This window comes from Kazachstania africana, chromosome 9 (genome assembly GCF_000304475.1).
Source record: "Kazachstania africana CBS 2517 chromosome 9, complete genome".
Taxonomy (NCBI): Eukaryota; Fungi; Ascomycota; class Saccharomycetes; order Saccharomycetales; family Saccharomycetaceae; genus Kazachstania; species Kazachstania africana.
In genome coordinates, this window is record NC_018948.1 from 359,264 (window position 1) to 377,829 (window position 18,566).

Here is an 18,566-nt window from a genome sequence, read left to right on the forward strand (position 1 = left end):
TCATTGGAATCACGAAGAACAACCCACACATCGCATACGCAGCATTTTCCAATGACTAAAGCATTGAAAAACGTGTGGACTTAACAACTTTAACCCACCTCTGCGATTCCGCTGCCCTTCCTGGCGGGGGTGGGATCATCCCGCAGGCTCCTCCTTCAAGTTTTATGCAAATTTTGGACCCAAACCAGAAAACGGCAGGTAAAATTTTCTCATACTATTCTTCCCGATACTAACCGTTCTTTACCGCTCACGGTTGGAACAGCCTAGACAAGTAGAATTTCACCTTCCTCGAGATGCTTATGACAGACAAGCCTAAATTAGATAATCAAATACATGGAAGACCGCACGGATGTGACGAGTTTTGAATGAAATCTAAAATTAACCTGTTTTCTCTCCTTCGTTTTCTAAGGAAATTAATTTCTTGGCTCATTTTCTTGCTTTGTCATTTTCCTCGAGCAATACACAAAAATTTTTCCTACTGGCGACTATGGTATATTGGTATTACCTCATTCAGCTTGCTATCAATATCATCATACATTCATATATATACTCTAATACAACCCCATTTCCTTCTTCCTTTTCTCACAGCCAACAATTGATCCATTGTGATAATACAGTCTTCATGCGTCACCATGACTAATGTAACAGATAGTGATGAGGCCGATGATTCAAGGAGTAATTCATCAACTGGCATCACCAGTAAGATAAGAAAGCAACTGAATTTTACCGACGATTCTAAATGGAAACAATTCTCAAGTAGAAGATTAGAATTAATTGATAAATTTAACCTTAGTGAACGTAAAGCGAGTGAACAAGATCAACCTATAAAACAAATTGCTCATATCCTAAGAACAGAATTCAATTATCCACTCCCGACTTCGAATAAATTCGAAAAATTGGTAACAGCTGCTGTTCAATCAGTAAGAAGAAATAGAAAGCGTTCCATAAAGAGACGTAATGTGGCCCTTATGAAGAAAAATGCAAGTTTAAATAATCCTCGAAGTACAATAACGGATTTCGACAATGAATTCAGTTCAAACGTATCTTCAAGCTCAACTTCCCCAACTCCTTCCAATATCCCTTTAAATAACGGTACGCCAGATCGTACCTGTAATTTCCGCGGTCCATCCATTGTATCCATAAATGCATCAACTAAACTTCAACCAATCTTACATAAACCGTCTTTAGCAAGTAAAAAATCATCATCACCACCATTGTTATCTAATAATATTCAAAATATTAATGGTAAATACTCTTTACCGTTGCCTTTGCCGTTACAAAATAAATTAGACATACCGTTTACACACAACCAAGCAATAAATACAATCAAAATCCCCTCATGCGTAATTCAGCCAAAATTATCGTCGATTACAACGTCAGATACGAGTTATTATTCCAAAGTATTAAAATCAATGATATCTGAACTGCTCGATAATGTTGTACCACTTTCTGAACAAGAAGAGAAAGACAAATTGACATCAAATAATCTGGCTAATATTTTATCAGATGTGAATCAAACAGGAAATAGCTATTTAAAACAATCAGAGATCCCATTTTTTTTGAAAAAACAAATACTGCGAAAGATTCAACAATCAAAGACATGCTCTGGCATATCAAAAGCTTCAGATAATTTAATTACTGACATTACTTTTGCCAATTTGAAAATTTTGGGCAAATCATCTTTAAAAATTTCATTGTCCTATATCTTGGAGCGATTTTTCAATAATGATTCAAAATCAATGGAATATATTTTAGAGAAATTCTGGGATCAAACAAATCTGTCGCAACTAGCGGTAAATCTTTTTCAGTCCTCAATGAAAAATTATAAAATACAAGATTACCCAATTAATGACCTTCAGACTCATCTGTTATATCTTTTAATTGGTTCAATAATAAAAGATTTTGGATTCGATGATACGTTATACCAATTGGGCGAAATTGCCTATAGTAATATCATGATTAGATATCCCCTTACATCATCAAGAAATACAGCCATCTATTCAACATTACCAATGAATCCAGAAAAGGCAAATGAAAAATTAAATAAATCTGTCATTATTAAATATAAAGATTCTTTCCAAGAATTTAACTTCAATTTATTAACCAACAGTCCGCCAACAATAATGGAAATTCTAGAAAACTGTTCCAAGCTATTTAAAATTGAAGACTTTAAAAAATTTGGTATCTTTCACAACAATGAATTGACCGAAAATGATGGACAACTCAACCAGTTATTCAAAGATTTGAATTGCCTGAAATTGTCATTAGAATTACGCGAAATTCAGTAAAAATAGGATGTTATAATTCCCTATATAATATATAACTCTTTTGTATACGGATATCGAAACATTAAGGAACCTTTGTAACATCAAAAAACGAACGTCAAATTAAAAAATTAGCTCAAACAAAAAGAAAGAAAGTAGAAGCTAAAGCGATGAATAGACCGCCCAGCTTTAAGTTTGCTGCTTTACCTTCATAAGCTGACACCTGAGCTGCAGTAGTTACTGCTTCGCTAACTGCCTTGGAGGAAGCAGTTAATGTTTCAATCTTGGTAGTAGTATCAGCAACCGACTGGACAGCAGTTACCGTCGTAGTACCTTGAGAAGAGGATTTGGCTTCAGCTGCTTCGGTGGCGAGTGGTTGAGTTTCGGTAGCACTACGAGTACTGTGTGAAACATAGGTAGCTCCTTGAGCGTTGGTGAAAGTGCATTCACATACAGTGACAGTGGAGGTAACTCCATTGCTTACAACTGTGGTGGTGTAATCATTACCAGCTGCGATAGTAGAAACTGTACTGTGAGATGTAACGACAGCACCAGCTGAGTTAGTGGATTCATAGTCACACATAACATATTCAGTAACAGTACCGCCGTGAACTAGAGTAGTAGTATAGGATTCCCCAGACATGTCAGTTGGAGTGGAAGTAGCAGGGAAAGTGGTTAAAGTGCTGACGGTTTCACCATTGGATTTTGTTAAAGTACATGTGCAGATAACAACAACTTCGGTACTAACACCAGCAGTGACAGTAGTGGTGTAACTTGAACCACTACCTGAGGCGCCAACTTCATATGTAGTACAAGTAGTATAAACACTTCCTTCCGAGTCAACAGTGACGTATTCAGAAACTACAACAGTTTCACTGGTACCGCCAGAGACAATAGTAGTAGTGTAAGCACTTAGGGTTTCGGTACTTTCTGCGCCAACAGTGTAGGTAACTTCTGAGGTAAGAGTTGCACCTACTGAATCAGTAGTGGTGTATTCAACTACAACATAGGTGGAAGTTGAACCCCCGTTAGTGGCTGTAGTTGTGTAGGTAGTGAGAGCAGCAGCACCAGAAGAGGAAGATGAGGATGAAGCAGGAGCAGAAGAAACAGAGGACGAAAAAGCTGATGAAGCAGATGAAGCAGTCGTAGTAGAAGATTCACCAACAGTCACGGTAACTGTCTTACCATTGTCAACTGAGGTACTAACACCTTCAGAGACAGCTACACTTTCTGTAGAGTCACTAGTAGTGATAGCGGTAGAGGAGATAGAAACAGTGGCACTAGTAGATGGTTCGATAATAGTGGAATGGGAAGCATTAGAACTGACAACACCTGAACTCATTTCCATAATGGAACTTCCACTGACAATGTATGTAGTAGCATCAATGATACTACTTCCACCGTTGTCTGTGGTATAGTAGAAGGAGATCAATTCGGTAGCAGTTTCACTTTCATCGGATACAGTAGTAGTGTAAGCATCTGGAAGAGTAACTTCGGTGAAAGAGTTGGACATGGTGCTGTATGACGATGCGGTGATGTCGGAGCATGATGGAGCAGCAGTACAAACGGAACAGACACTTGGACGGGTAGAGTCTGGGACAGAGCCAGTGTATTTAATAGCACCAAATAGGATTAAACCGTTGTTGGTTAATTCAAAGTCGTTGGAGTCATAACCAGTACCGATGTCAATGTACATCAATAAAGCAGCGCTGACAACAGTTAAAATACCGCTTGAAGAGTTGTAACTGTGATAAATAATCACGAATGGGAAGTTGATAACGTTGCCGTCACCGAATCCTCTAACAGTCAAGGTACTGTAACCAAGAGTGTTCTTGATGGTGACAGTAGAAGATGAACTAGACATGAAGATGGTTTGAGATGACATATCACGTGGAATAGTATGGTCAAGGTATAGAACTGCATCTTCACCAACATCGATACAACCTTGACCACTCATGGCAGCGTATTGGTTATATTTGACATTAGTGACACAAATAGTACCAGTGTTAACAATGTGATCTTGACCAAAGATGATCCATTTGTCACCACCACCCAATTCAACATCGCTTAGTAATGCAGAACCACTGTCTTGGTTGATGTTGATTAAACCAGTATTGGTCCAATCACTGCTAGTAAACTTAACTGTAGCACCGTTAAGTAAATAGCCCTTACTTGTAACAAAAATATCACCATCGTTCGTAAAGACATCACCACTAAATTTGACGTTAACAGCAGTTAAGGCCTCGGTATCGTCAACCATGAAAGTACCGTAATTGTAAAAGCTACCGTAACCTAAAACACTCATACCAATATCCCAACTGCTAGTTTCGCAGATGTATAATTTACCGTAATTAGTTAGTGTGGATAAGAAATAGTGAAGAATACCAGACTGGATGAGCAATGTAGAACCCGAAGTAACTGAAGCAGCCAATGGGAAAAAGGTAATACCGTCAATGGCAGTATTACCACTAAAGCTGTAAGTAGCAAATGCGTAAGCGAAAACACATGATAGCAAAAAGGCTTTGCTGATGAGCGAGTGACTGAGTAACCCCATGGTTATTATTTCTTATTGTAATTTCTCTTGTTGATATATTAAATAACAAGAATGAAATTGAGAGAATAATCTAGTTGTTTGTTCAGAATGGCACCTCCTTATATATGAAAAAGGAACGCTAGTTGATGACTTGAATTTGGTATTTATTATCAGGATATCATACTTAAAGACAGCCCAAGTAGGAAAATAGTCGTAAAATGTTGTTGTTTTCAACCGGAAGAGGCAAATCCCCAATAATGGTAAAGGCTCTCCCGTAAAACCAATAACTTTTGAACTTGCAGTCCTTATTTTCTAACAGCTATTCGAATCTCTCTATAGAGGATTTTGTAAAAAAGTTTGAATTGATCACGTTCCATATGCCAAAAGGTTTACCGAAATAGTAGATTAACCATGTTTTTTGGACTTCAATAATAGTAAGTGATGAAGAACTTTACAAATTAGTCGCATTTCTCACGTTGAACTTGTTCTGAGAAATTTTTCTAAGAAAACGAATATTGTGAAATCATGAGAATTATTTCTTAGTCGCGTCTTATTTTCATCACTGAAGAAAATGATTTTCATGCGTGGGGTTTCCATGTCTCCCTTGAAAATACCTGTTTCAAATATGTGCAACTTCATATTTATCTTTAGGATGTGATCAATTGAAACATTGTATTTTTTACTTTTTTCATGTATGGCATATTTTTTTAGCGTAGGCAATTTATGCTAAGCTTATCCAGAATAGAAGGAGTGCGCTTCCTTTTTAGGCAGATTGGCCAGGAACACATTTCAAAACAACGGAATTATTTTTACGAGCATCTGCATCAAAAACGCAAAAATAAGGAGATAAATTTCGGTTATACCATGGAGTGGTTGAAGGGAAACTGCTTCGTCCTCTCTTACAGTGAATGTATTTGTATCGTCATAGTTAGGAATCCTTCGAGCTTTTGTAACCAGAAAAAAATTGTAAATCATTTGGAGACAGAGAGCAAAAACTTTAACTCACGATTTTCTATCTTTCGAAGACGGCCTGCCTAGCTTCGGTTACTTACGTCTATCGAGACGGTTTTTTCTCAGATTTCAGCTCCTAGTACAATAAGTTCAAAGTTAAAAGCATCTATAGCTTTATTTTTTACTAGGAATAGTTACCTATCACAAAACAAGATTATGTCTATGAAAATATTAACAAGATCTGGAGAATTATCTTGAGATCAAAAATATACCTATTTTTCACTACGACGATTGCCTCCTTTCTGGGGTCTTCGATCAAAAAATAAAAGTATGTGCCGAAACGCAGATTTTTCTCGCCCTTTTTCCACTGAGAGCCGCTAGGCACCTTCATAGTGGTATGAAAATTCCTAACACAAGTCCGAGCATATTTCAAGGTTGCACATACTTGAACATGTCGGATACTTCTTCATTGATCGATGCCACCAATGACAATAAAAAGAAGTATGAACTTGTTGCAGTAAACCAGAAAGAAAAACGCTACTCAATTTGTTGGCATAAGTATGTAACTATATGTTCAAGCAACCTACAGGATCTAGAATCTCAGAGTCCAAAAACAAATTACTTGTCACAGTTCACACGTAATGGAAGAGGAAAGAAAGTTATCGTTTGGGATAAACAAGACATTTATGGCATAATGATGCATATTTTGTTGCGCTTCATAGTTACGTCCTCAATTGGTAAATTCTATTTTAGAGATTTCTTTCCATTCATTTGTCATGCAAATAATTAGGTGCAGAGGAAATACGCAGGGTCTAAGAAGAGTTTTTCAGTTTTATTTTATCTAATTGAAAACTCAAACTCTATTTTCTAAGGAAGATAAACTAAAGATCCAAGTACGGAATGAAAGAAAGTGATCGCCTATCCCAATCTTTTTCTTGAATATACTCACGATTCCAGTGGCAGAAAGGTGCTCGGGGTATTTGGTCCTCTGTACTTATTTATTAGCAATCCTTAATGTCCTGACAAGAAGACAGAAAGAAAATATTTTCGTACTTGTTCAAGAGACGTAGGGCACTGTGTAACAACTCTTTGACAACGGGTTTAAGTTTTGGATTTGTTTTTAATCATTGAAAACCGTTGTTCCCGAATTTATTTCTCATTCCTTATAGGCTTGCTCGAGTTTTTACGTAGTTCCTATTACAAGGTAAATTTGTAGAACATCACTGTAGAACGTACGTATGCCTTTGTGGAAATAGCTAGGGACAAGTTCCGAAATATAAACCTCTTCCCCCCCTACATTTACACGCAGGTGGTTTCTATTGATTTAGCGCTCCTGTATGCTCATGTTTATGTCTCTTTTCAGTTTTGATTTTAATGGCACTTTCAATTTGATTTGTCTTTTATTTCTAAGCAGCAAAAGTTTCGCAGGGTAATTTACGTAGGAACTAGATGTACTGTTCCTTTTTTGTTCTGTTCCAGCTTTTTGTATTCAGTAATCTCGCAAGAAACTTTTTGTAAATGCAGACTGTAAGAGATGCATAGCTTTCCCATAAGTATCCGTAGAATGTGTTTTTTACTTTTTGAGGAAGAATGATTAAACTTCGTTTCTTTTGTAGCAGACTTTTTTTCGAGATGAAGAGAAGATATGCTACCACTATTTCTTCCATAATGAAGGCAACTGTAATGACTAAGTAATAGGATTTTCGCAAAGCCCATTGGTTTATGGACATGTGGAATATGTTATTCATGCAATTCGGTTATCCGCTCCATAATCTCATTGACGTTACTATAATATTTTTCACTCCCAACAATATACAGCGATAAAAATAAAAAATTAGAAAAAAGTGTCCCAATATTCTAGTGCATTACTCGTAATCCCTGCAACCCACAAAATTTGTTCCTTTTTGGAAAGTCCACTGAGTCCAGATAGAGTCTTTATTAAAATTCAAACAAAGCAACCCCAGTAGCGTCTGTCATATACTGTTTATCAATCATGTTTTCAATGAGGTTAACCCAAAAGCACATATATAAATCCACTGTTTTAAAGAAAGAAAATATGAACAAAAAAGAGAAAGGTTCTTTTTCTTCCATTTTTTTTGATATTAATTTGAAGAGAAAAGAGTTTTTATAACCATTTCACATATTATTAGTGATGTCTGGCGTAACTAGTTTACCAACAGCAAAGTCAAGTTCTTTTATAACCTACAGGTTGAATAAATACTCTGTCGGTTCTTCTGGTACCACAAACAAAATCAGAGAGCAGCTAGGTTTCAGAGATGATATTATATGGAGGAGATTCTCGAATCGAAGACTCGAACTTATTGACAAATTTAACTTAAGCCACTTTAAAGCGAGCGAACAGGATCAAAATATAAGACGGATCGCCGCCATGCTTAGAGAGGAGTTTGGATATCCAGAATCAACCTCAAATGAGTTCGAGAAATTGGTTACAGCAGCTGTTCAGTCAGTTAGAAGAAATAGAAAGCGCGCTATGAGAAAGAGAGCTGCTGCCTTTAAAGCAGCCACATTAAATGGCAATCACTTCAATATGCCTTACTTTACGTCTCCATCTGCTAACGACCCAATTTGGAATAATGCGCTTAATTATGCAGCCGCAGATCCTTTTGTTCCCAATAATTTCTCCGTTTTGTCCCAAAGTCCGCCTGGCGGTTTGGCTGTTTATCCGTTGGGATATCAATCCTATTTGCCTTCTAATATGGTAGAACAACCATATAATATTAATGCATTGCAGTCAACGAATCGGCTTCCGCAAAAAATGTTCAATGAAAATCCCAATTATCAATTTATTAATCACAGATATGATTTCACAAATTTTCCTCCAATGAATGGCATGAAAGAGAGTATCACTTCAACGCAAATTCCCTTGGCCTTTTCAGTCAACATACCGGGAATTCCCACCAATCCTACAGCGTGTGGAGGACAAGGTTATGATGGTATTATTAGAAGAGCAATGTCAGATGTTATGAATGCATATTTTCTACTATCTGGTCCAGGTAGAAAATGTGACGAGGAAACAGTAGTAAGAGAGCGAGTTTGCCATAGTATGAAGAATTCGAAACAGTGTCATAATATTTTGAATTCAGCGGAGCCTTTGAAACATTTTGAGCATTTGAGAGTTCTTGGCGAAACGGCAATAAAGAAGTCAGCGGCAGAAGTAATGAAAAGGCATTTTCAAACTGGGGTAAATCCTTCAATAGAACCTATTTTAACGAAAACAGGCTCTTCCACATGGATCTCTAACTTATCCTTGAAGCTGTTTTCGCCAGTAGTGAGGATGGACTTATCGCAATTTCCAATGTTCGAAGTCCAAATTGAACTCTTATATTTGTCTCTTGGTTGTATTGTACATGATTTTGGATATGACGATCCATATATTGCACTAAACAACTTAATTTATAATGAGTTGAAAGATGTTTACACAATACACGAAAATAATAACACTGACGGGAACAGCATCTCCTGTAAGATTATAAAGGCGGCATACAATGGTGACAACAAAGAGTTTAACTTTTCCTTCTCCAAAAACAGACCGTTAACAATAGTAGATGTTCTAGAAAGGTTCCAATCTCTGTTCGGGATGAGACCTAGCAATATTAATCATTTGGCTATGTATTATCAGAATAAAATTGTCTTGGATGATTTTATTTTGTCCGAAATTTTGAAGGCCGATACTGAGAGTACGTTGAGTATTGAAATAATTGATTTAAATAAGGAACCAGTGCTGGAATCACAAATGCCAGTAGGGGAAAAAATTTATTCTTACAGCTCCCTATCGTCAACAGCTCCGAGTAAGATTGCAAAAAAAATAACAATTCAGAGGACACGCCGAAAGGAGCCACAGTGTCGCTGCCACCGATCGCGAATTATTCATCGTCTAAATCTTTTGTAAACAGTAGATTACCAAAGCCAAGAACTGCTTTATAAGATTTTCAACAATAATATATGTTATTAATATTTTAATTTTTTATCGAATGAATATATATATATGAAAAATAATATAACTTTACTGATATAAGTTTGTTTTTCATTTGTTCAATTAGTTTGTTATTTTTTTAATGAATATGATTATGAATATATCTTTGCTATCTATCATGCATCATTTGTACTCATTACACCACTTTATAGGGAAGATGTTGAGTTTGAATTATTAAGTTTCACCTGCTCATTATGATTATGATAAAGTGGCGTATTACTCTCTTCCAGATTATCATAAGGCGGTAAAATTTCGACTTGTAAAATATAACCTAATGAGTATTCTTGATCCTTCAGCGAGCTGAGACATAGCTCAAATAATTCTTTATCATGAAATCCTATAATTGCATTATAACAAATGCAATCAATAATGAAAATATCATCATTTACTTTTACAACTAATTCATGTTCAGAACTTTCGTAAACGCCAACATAAAATTCTCTGGTATTTTCTACGTTACCATGTTCGCTTTTGTTTGAACTACTTGCTAAATTGAGAAGTTTTGGGCATTTTAATTTGATGAAGTCCTTCAGAACAGTCCATCTTAATTTCGCATATTTATCAATTGAATCAGTTTCAATATCAATTTTTATACTATCCTTTGCATTTTTAGATAAAGGCCTCATTGACTCAGCTAATAGGTAAGGTGGGAAATTATGAATTTTGAATTGCCACATACCTCTATCCGTCATTTGTTTCCTAAAATTTTTTTCATTAAAGATATTCTTCAATTTTTTTGGTTGTTTGAATGGATTTGTATTTTTTTTTACAGATGCTGCTATTATTCTCCCATTTGGATTGATATTAAACTTTGCCAACGTAGATTGATCGTAGTAACTACGTCGTATGAAATTTGGAGCAGACGGATTTGCGAAAGGGTACCTCATAGTTGGGACAGGAGGATACATGGAGTATGGATTGGGCATATTCCCTGCAGGAAGCCGTTGGTGATGAGGTAGTGGTGGTGGTGGTATAGGGCCAGGTACATTTCCTGGAGGTGATGTATTTGATGGATTAGTTTGCATTTGGAAGTTTGATAGTATATTTGGAGATGCAGTTGTTAAATTTGATGGGAAGGTGGTTGGAATCATGGGGAATGGTGGTGAAGTGCCCATTCTAGGACTTAAATTTTGCGTTTCAGGTGAGGAAGAAGAATTAGAAAGTGTAGTTGATTCATCATTTTCTAAATTGAAATTAGCCATATTTCTTTGCAAATATAACATTTGTGGATCTTGTCCAACTGCATTTCTATTATTTCCAGGCATCTGATTGTAATAATAGGAGTAAAACGATTGTTGCTGATCATACGAAGGCAGTACATAACTATAAAGATCATGATAATCCCATTGATAGGTATTTAAAGTCATGACCAGTTCATTAATTGAGTTTTGATTCAAACTACCCTTCAAAATGATTATACAACTTTGTAATGCTACGAATGGTGGTACGACAGAGGTCATAGGTGGTAATAGTTTGACTTGCAAAATATTTGAATGATGAATAATTCCCCCAATTAAGTATTTAATTTGTTTCCAATTTTTGCCTGGTGGTAAATTATCTATTTTTAACATTATGATTCTTGGTTGTTCTAATACTTTGGCGGATTTGTATGGGAGATAGTTCTCATAGGTAGAATCTCTTAATTCTTTATCTAATGGATTGGTTATGGAAGAATGAGAGCCCGATGAGGAAGAGGATGAAGAGGAAGTAGGTGAACATGGTGACGATGTATTGTTATCATTTTCTTGTGGAATCATTGCTATGATATAGAGTATGGTAGATCAATGCAATGACTGATGGGTAGTCTAGTTAATTTCAATTTTATTTTTTTCGTACTATATGGTGAATATTACAGTATAGGTTAGAAACCAACAGTGACGCTAACCTTTCAAAAGATGGCTTATATTATCCTTGTTTATTCCAAAGAGAGAAAGAAGATGGAAACAGATGGTGATAATTAATATATCTAAGCTTCTAATTCTGTTCTATATTCTTTTCTTTGAGCTTGTTTGAGTAATAGATTGATCTATGTTAACGATTTTAGAAAGAAAAAAAACCTGATGAATTGGATAAGATAAGTGGGGGGTGTGGAGTTAAATTAGTAGTGGGGAAAATACTGACCAATTCTTTGGGAAGTATAGTAGTTGGGTTTTCCTTTTAGCGAAAAAAGAGATCAAAAGTTGAAAAAAAGAGACGGTTGCCGTTATAATTTATTATTGTTACTATTGTTATTTAGTATTATTCTTCCAGTTGCAGATATCTATTGGATGAGATGAGTCTGGAAGAAGTTGCAATAACAAAGAGGAAGCGGAAAGAGACTCAAAAAAGGGAGATGTGTATTAATAATATTCAACTAATAAGTAATTAAACTTGCAATGAGGAAGATATTACTATAAAATAATGGGAATTCTTCTGTTTTCTTCTTTGTTTTCTTGTATAATAAGAGAGGAGAAGAAGTCCTTTTCAAAAAACCGTGTTGAAAGTAAGTGGTAAGGAGGTAAAAATGTCAAGTTTAGAGAGGAATAAGAGGGGATAGAGCATAAGTTAGGTACTCCAAAGTACACTATGAGTAATCTTAGAAAGATTGCTACCGCTGTTATTACCAAGTGCTACAGAATACACATTTTCTCTTCCTTCCCTTTGAAAGATTTTTTTTTTCAGTTTTTTTCATTGACGTCTCTTTGTTTACTCTGAGATGAGATGAGCCCAAGAAGTCAGAGAATTGGGGAAACAGAAATATGATATCCATTTCTTGTTATCATCAGTAATATCATATTCCGCCCGTTCTTCTTCAATTGCTCTTGGAAAGCTGGATGGAAAGAGATAAAGTTTAGCTTGTAAAAGTGCGGCAACAACAGCAACTTAGAAGAAGTAAATCGTGTAACAGCAACTGACTAACACTCGATTCCTCCTCTGACAGAAAATTGTTGGTTCGTTACCTTTTCTTCTTTTTCTTCCTTTGTATCACTCATTCACTAATCATAGATTTTTGGGAGGTCATTTATTACAAGCGACTGACAACGCAGCAAGTTTAAAAATAAGCTTTTTTTTGCCCTTGTGTTTGCCGGGCAGCATTACAGAAATTGGTTTGTTGGGTTTTCCCAGTCAAAACATGCAAGCCCTCAAAAAAAAATTGGTAAACAGGGAACGGAGTGTCTGGGTGAAATCATCCGTCGTCGTCATCATTGTCACCGCAGCGGCGGACGCAGCGCAGTGCAGTGTACGACGGGGTAACGGTGCTACGACATCATGAAGTTGCAGGTCCAACCAGTTCAAGGGAAGCGTATTGGTACACATATGCAGGCTTGTATAGTAATCTCATTTCATCCTCTTCGATGCAATATTTTATGTTGTTTATGGAAAAGATTGTGTTTTGTTTATATTTTTATACCATGCAGAAAATAATAAGGGCTTCCACGACCTAATTATTAAAGTAAATAATAGGATGTTTTGTCCATTCTGATGCATGTTGAGATACTAATGAACTAATGATATTTGCATCTTCTCTCTCCCCTCTCTGGATGCAATGTACCAAATACAACTACCCTTACTGGGAACGCGTCCACCTTATCTATGGTGATGATGATGATTCCCTCACATCGCATCCGATGACTTTGAGTCATTTTATCGGCACCCAGACAAATTGGCCCAACTTTTTTTTTTGTCCCTCTCCCCTCCTAGGGTCAAAGATACGATACGATTACAAAGGCTCGTGTGAAAAAAAAAAGTAAAGCTATTCGGAAATGGCTCTTTGGAACTATTACGGTTTTGATTTTTCCGGTTACAAGTGCAGAAATTTTTACCCAAGGAATTTTTCTTTCTTTTTTGTCTTCCTCTATTTTTTTTTTCTTTCCTTCTACCGTTTTGGTTCATGAGTCGCCTTTTTACTACGCCTGTTTCTAACACCTTTACGAGTCATTTTACTATCAATCAATCAATCCCATTTCTTGATGGAACTTCCATTCTTAACTGTGACTGATGCTAATGTGTTTCAAAGTTGTATTCATGACAGATCTCCGCTAAATAGGATACAATTAAGCAAGGTGCAAGGACACAAGTTATGGATTCCTTTTTTCACGGAGTTTTATCTTCTTACTCATCTAAACTAGTAGCAGCCTTGCTAAACCTTTATCAAATTTACATAAAATAAATTGCTTTCCTGTCATCATCTCATTAAAAATTTTCAATCGAACCTCGTTCTTGATAAAAAAAACAAAAGGTTCAGCTGATGATGGTACGTCTGATATAGAGAGATTAGTACTTTTGACGGAACAACCCGCCCTCGAGAATTTCCTCGATTTAACCGGAAATTAAAAAGAAATTTTTTACCAGCCCGGCGAGATAAAAAAAACAAAAAACAAAAAAACGAAACAAAATGATGATCGCCTCTTTTCTTTTCGTTCTTCTGACGTTTCTCTGCGGCCCATGCGGGATTTGTCCCTCTTTTGGCTTCTTGTCTTTCTGCTCTTATCTTTAAGACGTCGAGCCTCTTCTTTTTCTTCTTTCCCAAAAAAACAAAAGAGAAGAGACTTTGTCCCTCCTCTTCCCTTCTTTTTTTTTTGTCTTACCTTTCTTTTGGGCCTCCCATACTCACTTGTTTCTTTTTTTTGGCCGTTTACGTATTTGTTAAAAAAATAATATATAAACACAGAATTATTTCAATTCAATAGTACATCAATTCAATTATTTTTTTACTTCTTTCTCATATATTATAAAAACATCATCAAGATATATTATTAATATCAACCAATCACTACAAATATTCATAATGGCCCCAACTAAACCTGTTTCCGTAAAAGTTAATGCCGCTTTATTCGATGTCGATGGTACCATCATTATCTCTCAACCAGCTATCGCTGCTATGTGGAGAGATTTCGGTAAAGACAAACCATACTTCGATGCTGAACACGTTATCAAGATTTCCCACGGTTGGAGAACTTACGATGCTATTGCTAAATTCGCTCCAGATTATGCCAATGAAGAATTTGTCGCTAAATTAGAAGGTGAAATCCCAGACAGATTCGGTGAACATTCTATCGAAGTTCCAGGTGCTGTCAAGTTATGTAACGCCTTAAACGCTTTACCAAAGGAAAAATGGGCTGTTGCCACTTCTGGTACCTGGGATATGGCCCACAAATGGTTCGACTTATTAAAGATTAAAAGACCACAAAATTTCATCACCGCTTCTGACGTTAAAAACGGTAAGCCACATCCAGAACCTTACTTAAAGGGTAGAAACGGTCTAGGTTTCCCAATCAACGAAGAAGATCCATCTAAATCCAAGGTTGTTGTCTTTGAAGATGCTCCAGCTGGTATTGCTGCCGGTAAAGCTGCTGGTTGTAAGATTGTCGGTATTGCCACCACTTTCGACTTAGAATTCTTAATCGAAAAGGGCTGTGACATCATTGTCAAGAATCACGAATGTATCAGAGTTGGTGAATACAACGCTGAAACCGATGAAGTCGAATTAATCTTTGATGACTACTTATACGCTAAGGATGACTTATTAGAATGGTAATTCGTTCTTCTAATGTCTCAATTTTAATAAAATAATAATAATAATAATAGCATTCCAAATTTTTACTACTTTTTTTCACCCTACTTTTGTTGATAGAATCCAATAACCAATATTATAAAATTTTATATAGATATGTACTCATAATAAAATAAATGAAACTCATGCAATTTTAATAACAATAAGAGTATTTTTCTATTTTTAAACTGTACATTATCTGAATGGTCCCATATATTTTGTAACTATTTTCTTCATTTTTTCTTAAAAACCTTTTTCTCAGCTTTTTTAGCGGCTACAGTCTGCTCCTTGGCAAGCTTTTTAACGATCTTTTGCTCTTCAATTAAGAGCTCTGACAATTCTTTCCTTGACACAGTTAGCAGATCAAGAGCCACCAAAAACTTTTGATATGGTCCTATGTACTCTAGAAACGGTGGCATACTTCCTTGGTCTTAAAGCAGCAATGCCTGGTAAAGTTACACCGCAGTCATCACATTTTGGTCTAGAAATTAGCTTTTTTACATGTTGAGCATGCAAAACAACCCCTGGAGTCCTAACGGCCTTGATTTTATTAGATCTAGTGTTGTCTATTGCATTGGTTGTTCAGCTTACTCGTTGGTAATTCGTCATTCTAAATTTGAACGAATATTTCTCCATGAGGAAGACATCTTTTAGAATTGCAATAGGAAGTCGTTCAAATCGAAGTATTTAAATATACGCGACACTATGATAGAACACACATGGATTACTTCTTCTGAAAGTGACACACTAAGCCATTCTGGTTGGTCTTTTTCTGCTGATTCCTTTCGAGCCTTCTGTCATTACTGAAATTTCACTATTTAGTTCTATTTCATATTTCCTTTGGACTGAGTACCTCATCACCTCGGGCCGCCATGAGAGAATGGGTTCTGCCTGCCTTATACGGGATGTAGTGATGGCTCGGTGCAGAAACATATTGAGCCTAAAGAAATTTCATGCCGAGGCAAGAAAGCATCGAATGAGAGATTCTCTTAGCAGAATAATCAATCCCATTGTGTGACAAATTGTCTTCGCATTTTTCATGTATATACTAGATAAAGCTAAGTAATGATTCTGAATAGCCCGTTGAGAGGTTATGATAAATCAAGGAATAAAAAAATATTAATACTTGTTCCATATATATATAATTCTCTAGTTGTTTTCAACTGCAACAACTTCTACTTCTAAATCGACGTTTAGAGGTAAAGAAGCGACAGCAACACATGATCTAGCTGGTTTATGAACATTGAAATATTTGGCATAAACGGAATTGAATTCTTGGAAAAACTTCATATCAGCCAAAAATACATTGACTTTAACAATTTTATTCATGGAAGAGTTACTTGCTTCTAGTATGTTTTTCACATTTTGGAAAACTTGATTAGCCTTATCGGAAAGAGTACCTTCAACAGGCTTATTATCTGGAGTGTATGGAATTTGGCCCGAGACGTAAACAAAGTTATTAGCTTTCATAGCTTGAGAATAGGAAGCCGCTGCCGGAGGAGCTAACTTTGTAGCTACCGGAGTCAATGTGCCTAGCGATCTTCTTAATGGGGCCTTCAATAGTGTGTTTCTTAAGAACATGCAATATTATATATATATATATATCTGTGGGATTATGAAAGAATACTACTTCGAGAACTTCGTGATTACTTCTTCATCCTTTAAATACAACCGTCTCGGAATCAAATAACACTTTACTCGATGACACATGCACGTATTTTTCTTCGCTCGCCCGCCCGATGGAAAAAACCAGGCCCAAGAGACAAATTAATTTTACACAAAAGTGGCTCACTGAAAAATTGTAAATTAAAATCCGCTTCGATTAACGACGCTTGAAATTTCCATCGTTCGTACTTTTTGCCATGGCAGTTGAATGTTAAATTCACCATTTCCATATGCTTCTGATTCTCACATAAAATATTGATTGATTACTCATCATCTACTCCTCTATCCGTCCATTCTTGAACTCTTAGTATAACGTATTCTTTCGCAGAGCAACAATTGGTACAACTAATATGTATGCTGCTCTAACAAGAATTCATTCGACCTATATAGCTGAAATTGTACTTACAACGGCAATCATCTCTGGTTGTTAGCGCCATTCACTTAATTTCATTTCATATATATTAAAATTAATAATACAAAGGAAAAGCTATCAAAGCGCCGTTATTTTCTATCTCTTTTCAAATTCGGGGATACTTATCTTTTAGACGTACAATCAAGATATTCAAAGGTTCAGGGGAAAAAAATATAATGAACTTGCATGCAAAGTTCTCATCAGCTCCGTAGCTTAATTACCCTGTGTAAATACAATCAGTGGTTAAACCGTAAAGGAAATATGCCGTCAACTACAAACGGGAACATGTTATTCACTTCAGAATCATCTCCAATTCAAATACCAAGAACAGATGGCGTCTTTGGTAATAACGCCATTATTTCGGAAAATATCCTAAACAGTTATCCATCTTCATCGTTCTCTCATCATGATTGTATTTCTTCCCATGAGGAAAGTCTCAAGGAACATTCACTCCCGAATAGTTTTGAAAATAAGAAATTTATTGGTACTTTCATTGAAAATACTAATGGCGATGATGACAATGTAAAGGAAACTCATAATGAACGTTTTGTGGAATCCATTGAAAACCATGTAGATATTGCAAAATTTTCTACCGAGCTCTTATTAAAGATGTTGACAGAATTATTAAATAAAATTGTCAAATCAAATGATGCTATTGAGAGGGCAAACGACCATGATACTTTACTATTAGATTCGACAAATCCATTTGCAAACTCCTTGTTGTGTTTCCATGGTAAACATGTCCCTGATATAACCATTGAAAAATATTTCAATAGAATTCAGAAATATTGTCCCACAACAAATGATGTTTTCTTACTACTTCTGATTGCCTTTGATAGAATAGCAAAAAGATGTAACACAGATAGTTTTGGAAATAAAAGTCAACAATTATTTGTAATGGACTCCTACAATATTCATAGATTTATAATAGCAGGGGTCACAGTATGCACAAAATTTCTAAGTGATTTTTTTTATAGTAATTCACGATATGCAAAAGTAGGTGGAATATCCGTCCATGAAATGAACAACCTTGAATTGCAATTTCTAGTATTATGCGATTTCAAACTAATAGTACCGATTTATGAGTTTCAAAGGTACGCAGATTTACTTAAGAAATTTTGGGAGCATACAATGCACGCTTCCCCAATAACGCACACAGAATAGAAATACTCTCGTCACCATTAATCGTCATTCTCTAACTCAAATAGTTCAAA

The 18,566-nt window shown here is 35.9% G+C and overlaps 7 protein-coding genes across 7 annotated transcripts; 4 read left to right on the forward strand and 3 right to left on the reverse strand.

The window, feature by feature from the left end:
• Nucleotides 1-632: 632 nt before the first annotated feature.
• KAFR0I01770 (uncharacterized protein) lies at nt 633-2,288 on the forward strand (the record flags this gene model as incomplete). The annotated part of the gene is made up of 1 exon (XM_003959044.1): nt 633-2,288. One exon carries the CDS (start codon nt 633-635, stop codon nt 2,286-2,288), a length of 1,656 nt encoding a protein of 551 aa, XP_003959093.1.
• Nucleotides 2,289-2,400: 112 nt separating this feature from the next.
• KAFR0I01780 (uncharacterized protein) lies at nt 2,401-4,818 on the reverse strand (the record flags this gene model as incomplete). Its single annotated transcript, XM_003959045.1, has 1 exon — nt 2,401-4,818. One exon carries the CDS (start codon nt 4,816-4,818, stop codon nt 2,401-2,403), a length of 2,418 nt encoding a protein of 805 aa, XP_003959094.1.
• A 3,082-nt stretch (nt 4,819-7,900) lies between these two features.
• KAFR0I01790 (uncharacterized protein) lies at nt 7,901-9,658 on the forward strand (the record flags this gene model as incomplete). The annotated part of the gene is made up of 1 exon (XM_003959046.1): nt 7,901-9,658. One exon carries the CDS (start codon nt 7,901-7,903, stop codon nt 9,656-9,658), a length of 1,758 nt encoding a protein of 585 aa, XP_003959095.1.
• Nucleotides 9,659-9,888: 230 nt separating this feature from the next.
• On the reverse strand, nt 9,889-11,499 carry KAFR0I01800 (uncharacterized protein; the record flags this gene model as incomplete). Its single annotated transcript, XM_003959047.1, has 1 exon — nt 9,889-11,499. One exon carries the CDS (start codon nt 11,497-11,499, stop codon nt 9,889-9,891), a length of 1,611 nt encoding a protein of 536 aa, XP_003959096.1.
• Nucleotides 11,500-14,510: 3,011 nt separating this feature from the next.
• GPP1 (glycerol-1-phosphatase RHR2) lies at nt 14,511-15,260 on the forward strand (the record flags this gene model as incomplete). Its single annotated transcript, XM_003959048.1, has 1 exon — nt 14,511-15,260. The coding sequence occupies one exon, from the start codon at nt 14,511-14,513 to the stop codon at nt 15,258-15,260; it is 750 nt and encodes a 249-aa protein (XP_003959097.1).
• A 1,164-nt stretch (nt 15,261-16,424) lies between these two features.
• MMF1 (isoleucine biosynthesis protein MMF1) lies at nt 16,425-16,856 on the reverse strand (the record flags this gene model as incomplete). The annotated part of the gene is made up of 1 exon (XM_003959049.1): nt 16,425-16,856. The coding sequence occupies one exon, from the start codon at nt 16,854-16,856 to the stop codon at nt 16,425-16,427; it is 432 nt and encodes a 143-aa protein (XP_003959098.1).
• Nucleotides 16,857-17,538: 682 nt separating this feature from the next.
• On the forward strand, nt 17,539-18,516 carry PCL7 (Pcl7p; the record flags this gene model as incomplete). Its single annotated transcript, XM_003959050.1, has 1 exon — nt 17,539-18,516. The coding sequence occupies one exon, from the start codon at nt 17,539-17,541 to the stop codon at nt 18,514-18,516; it is 978 nt and encodes a 325-aa protein (XP_003959099.1).
• Nucleotides 18,517-18,566: the final 50 nt, after the last annotated feature.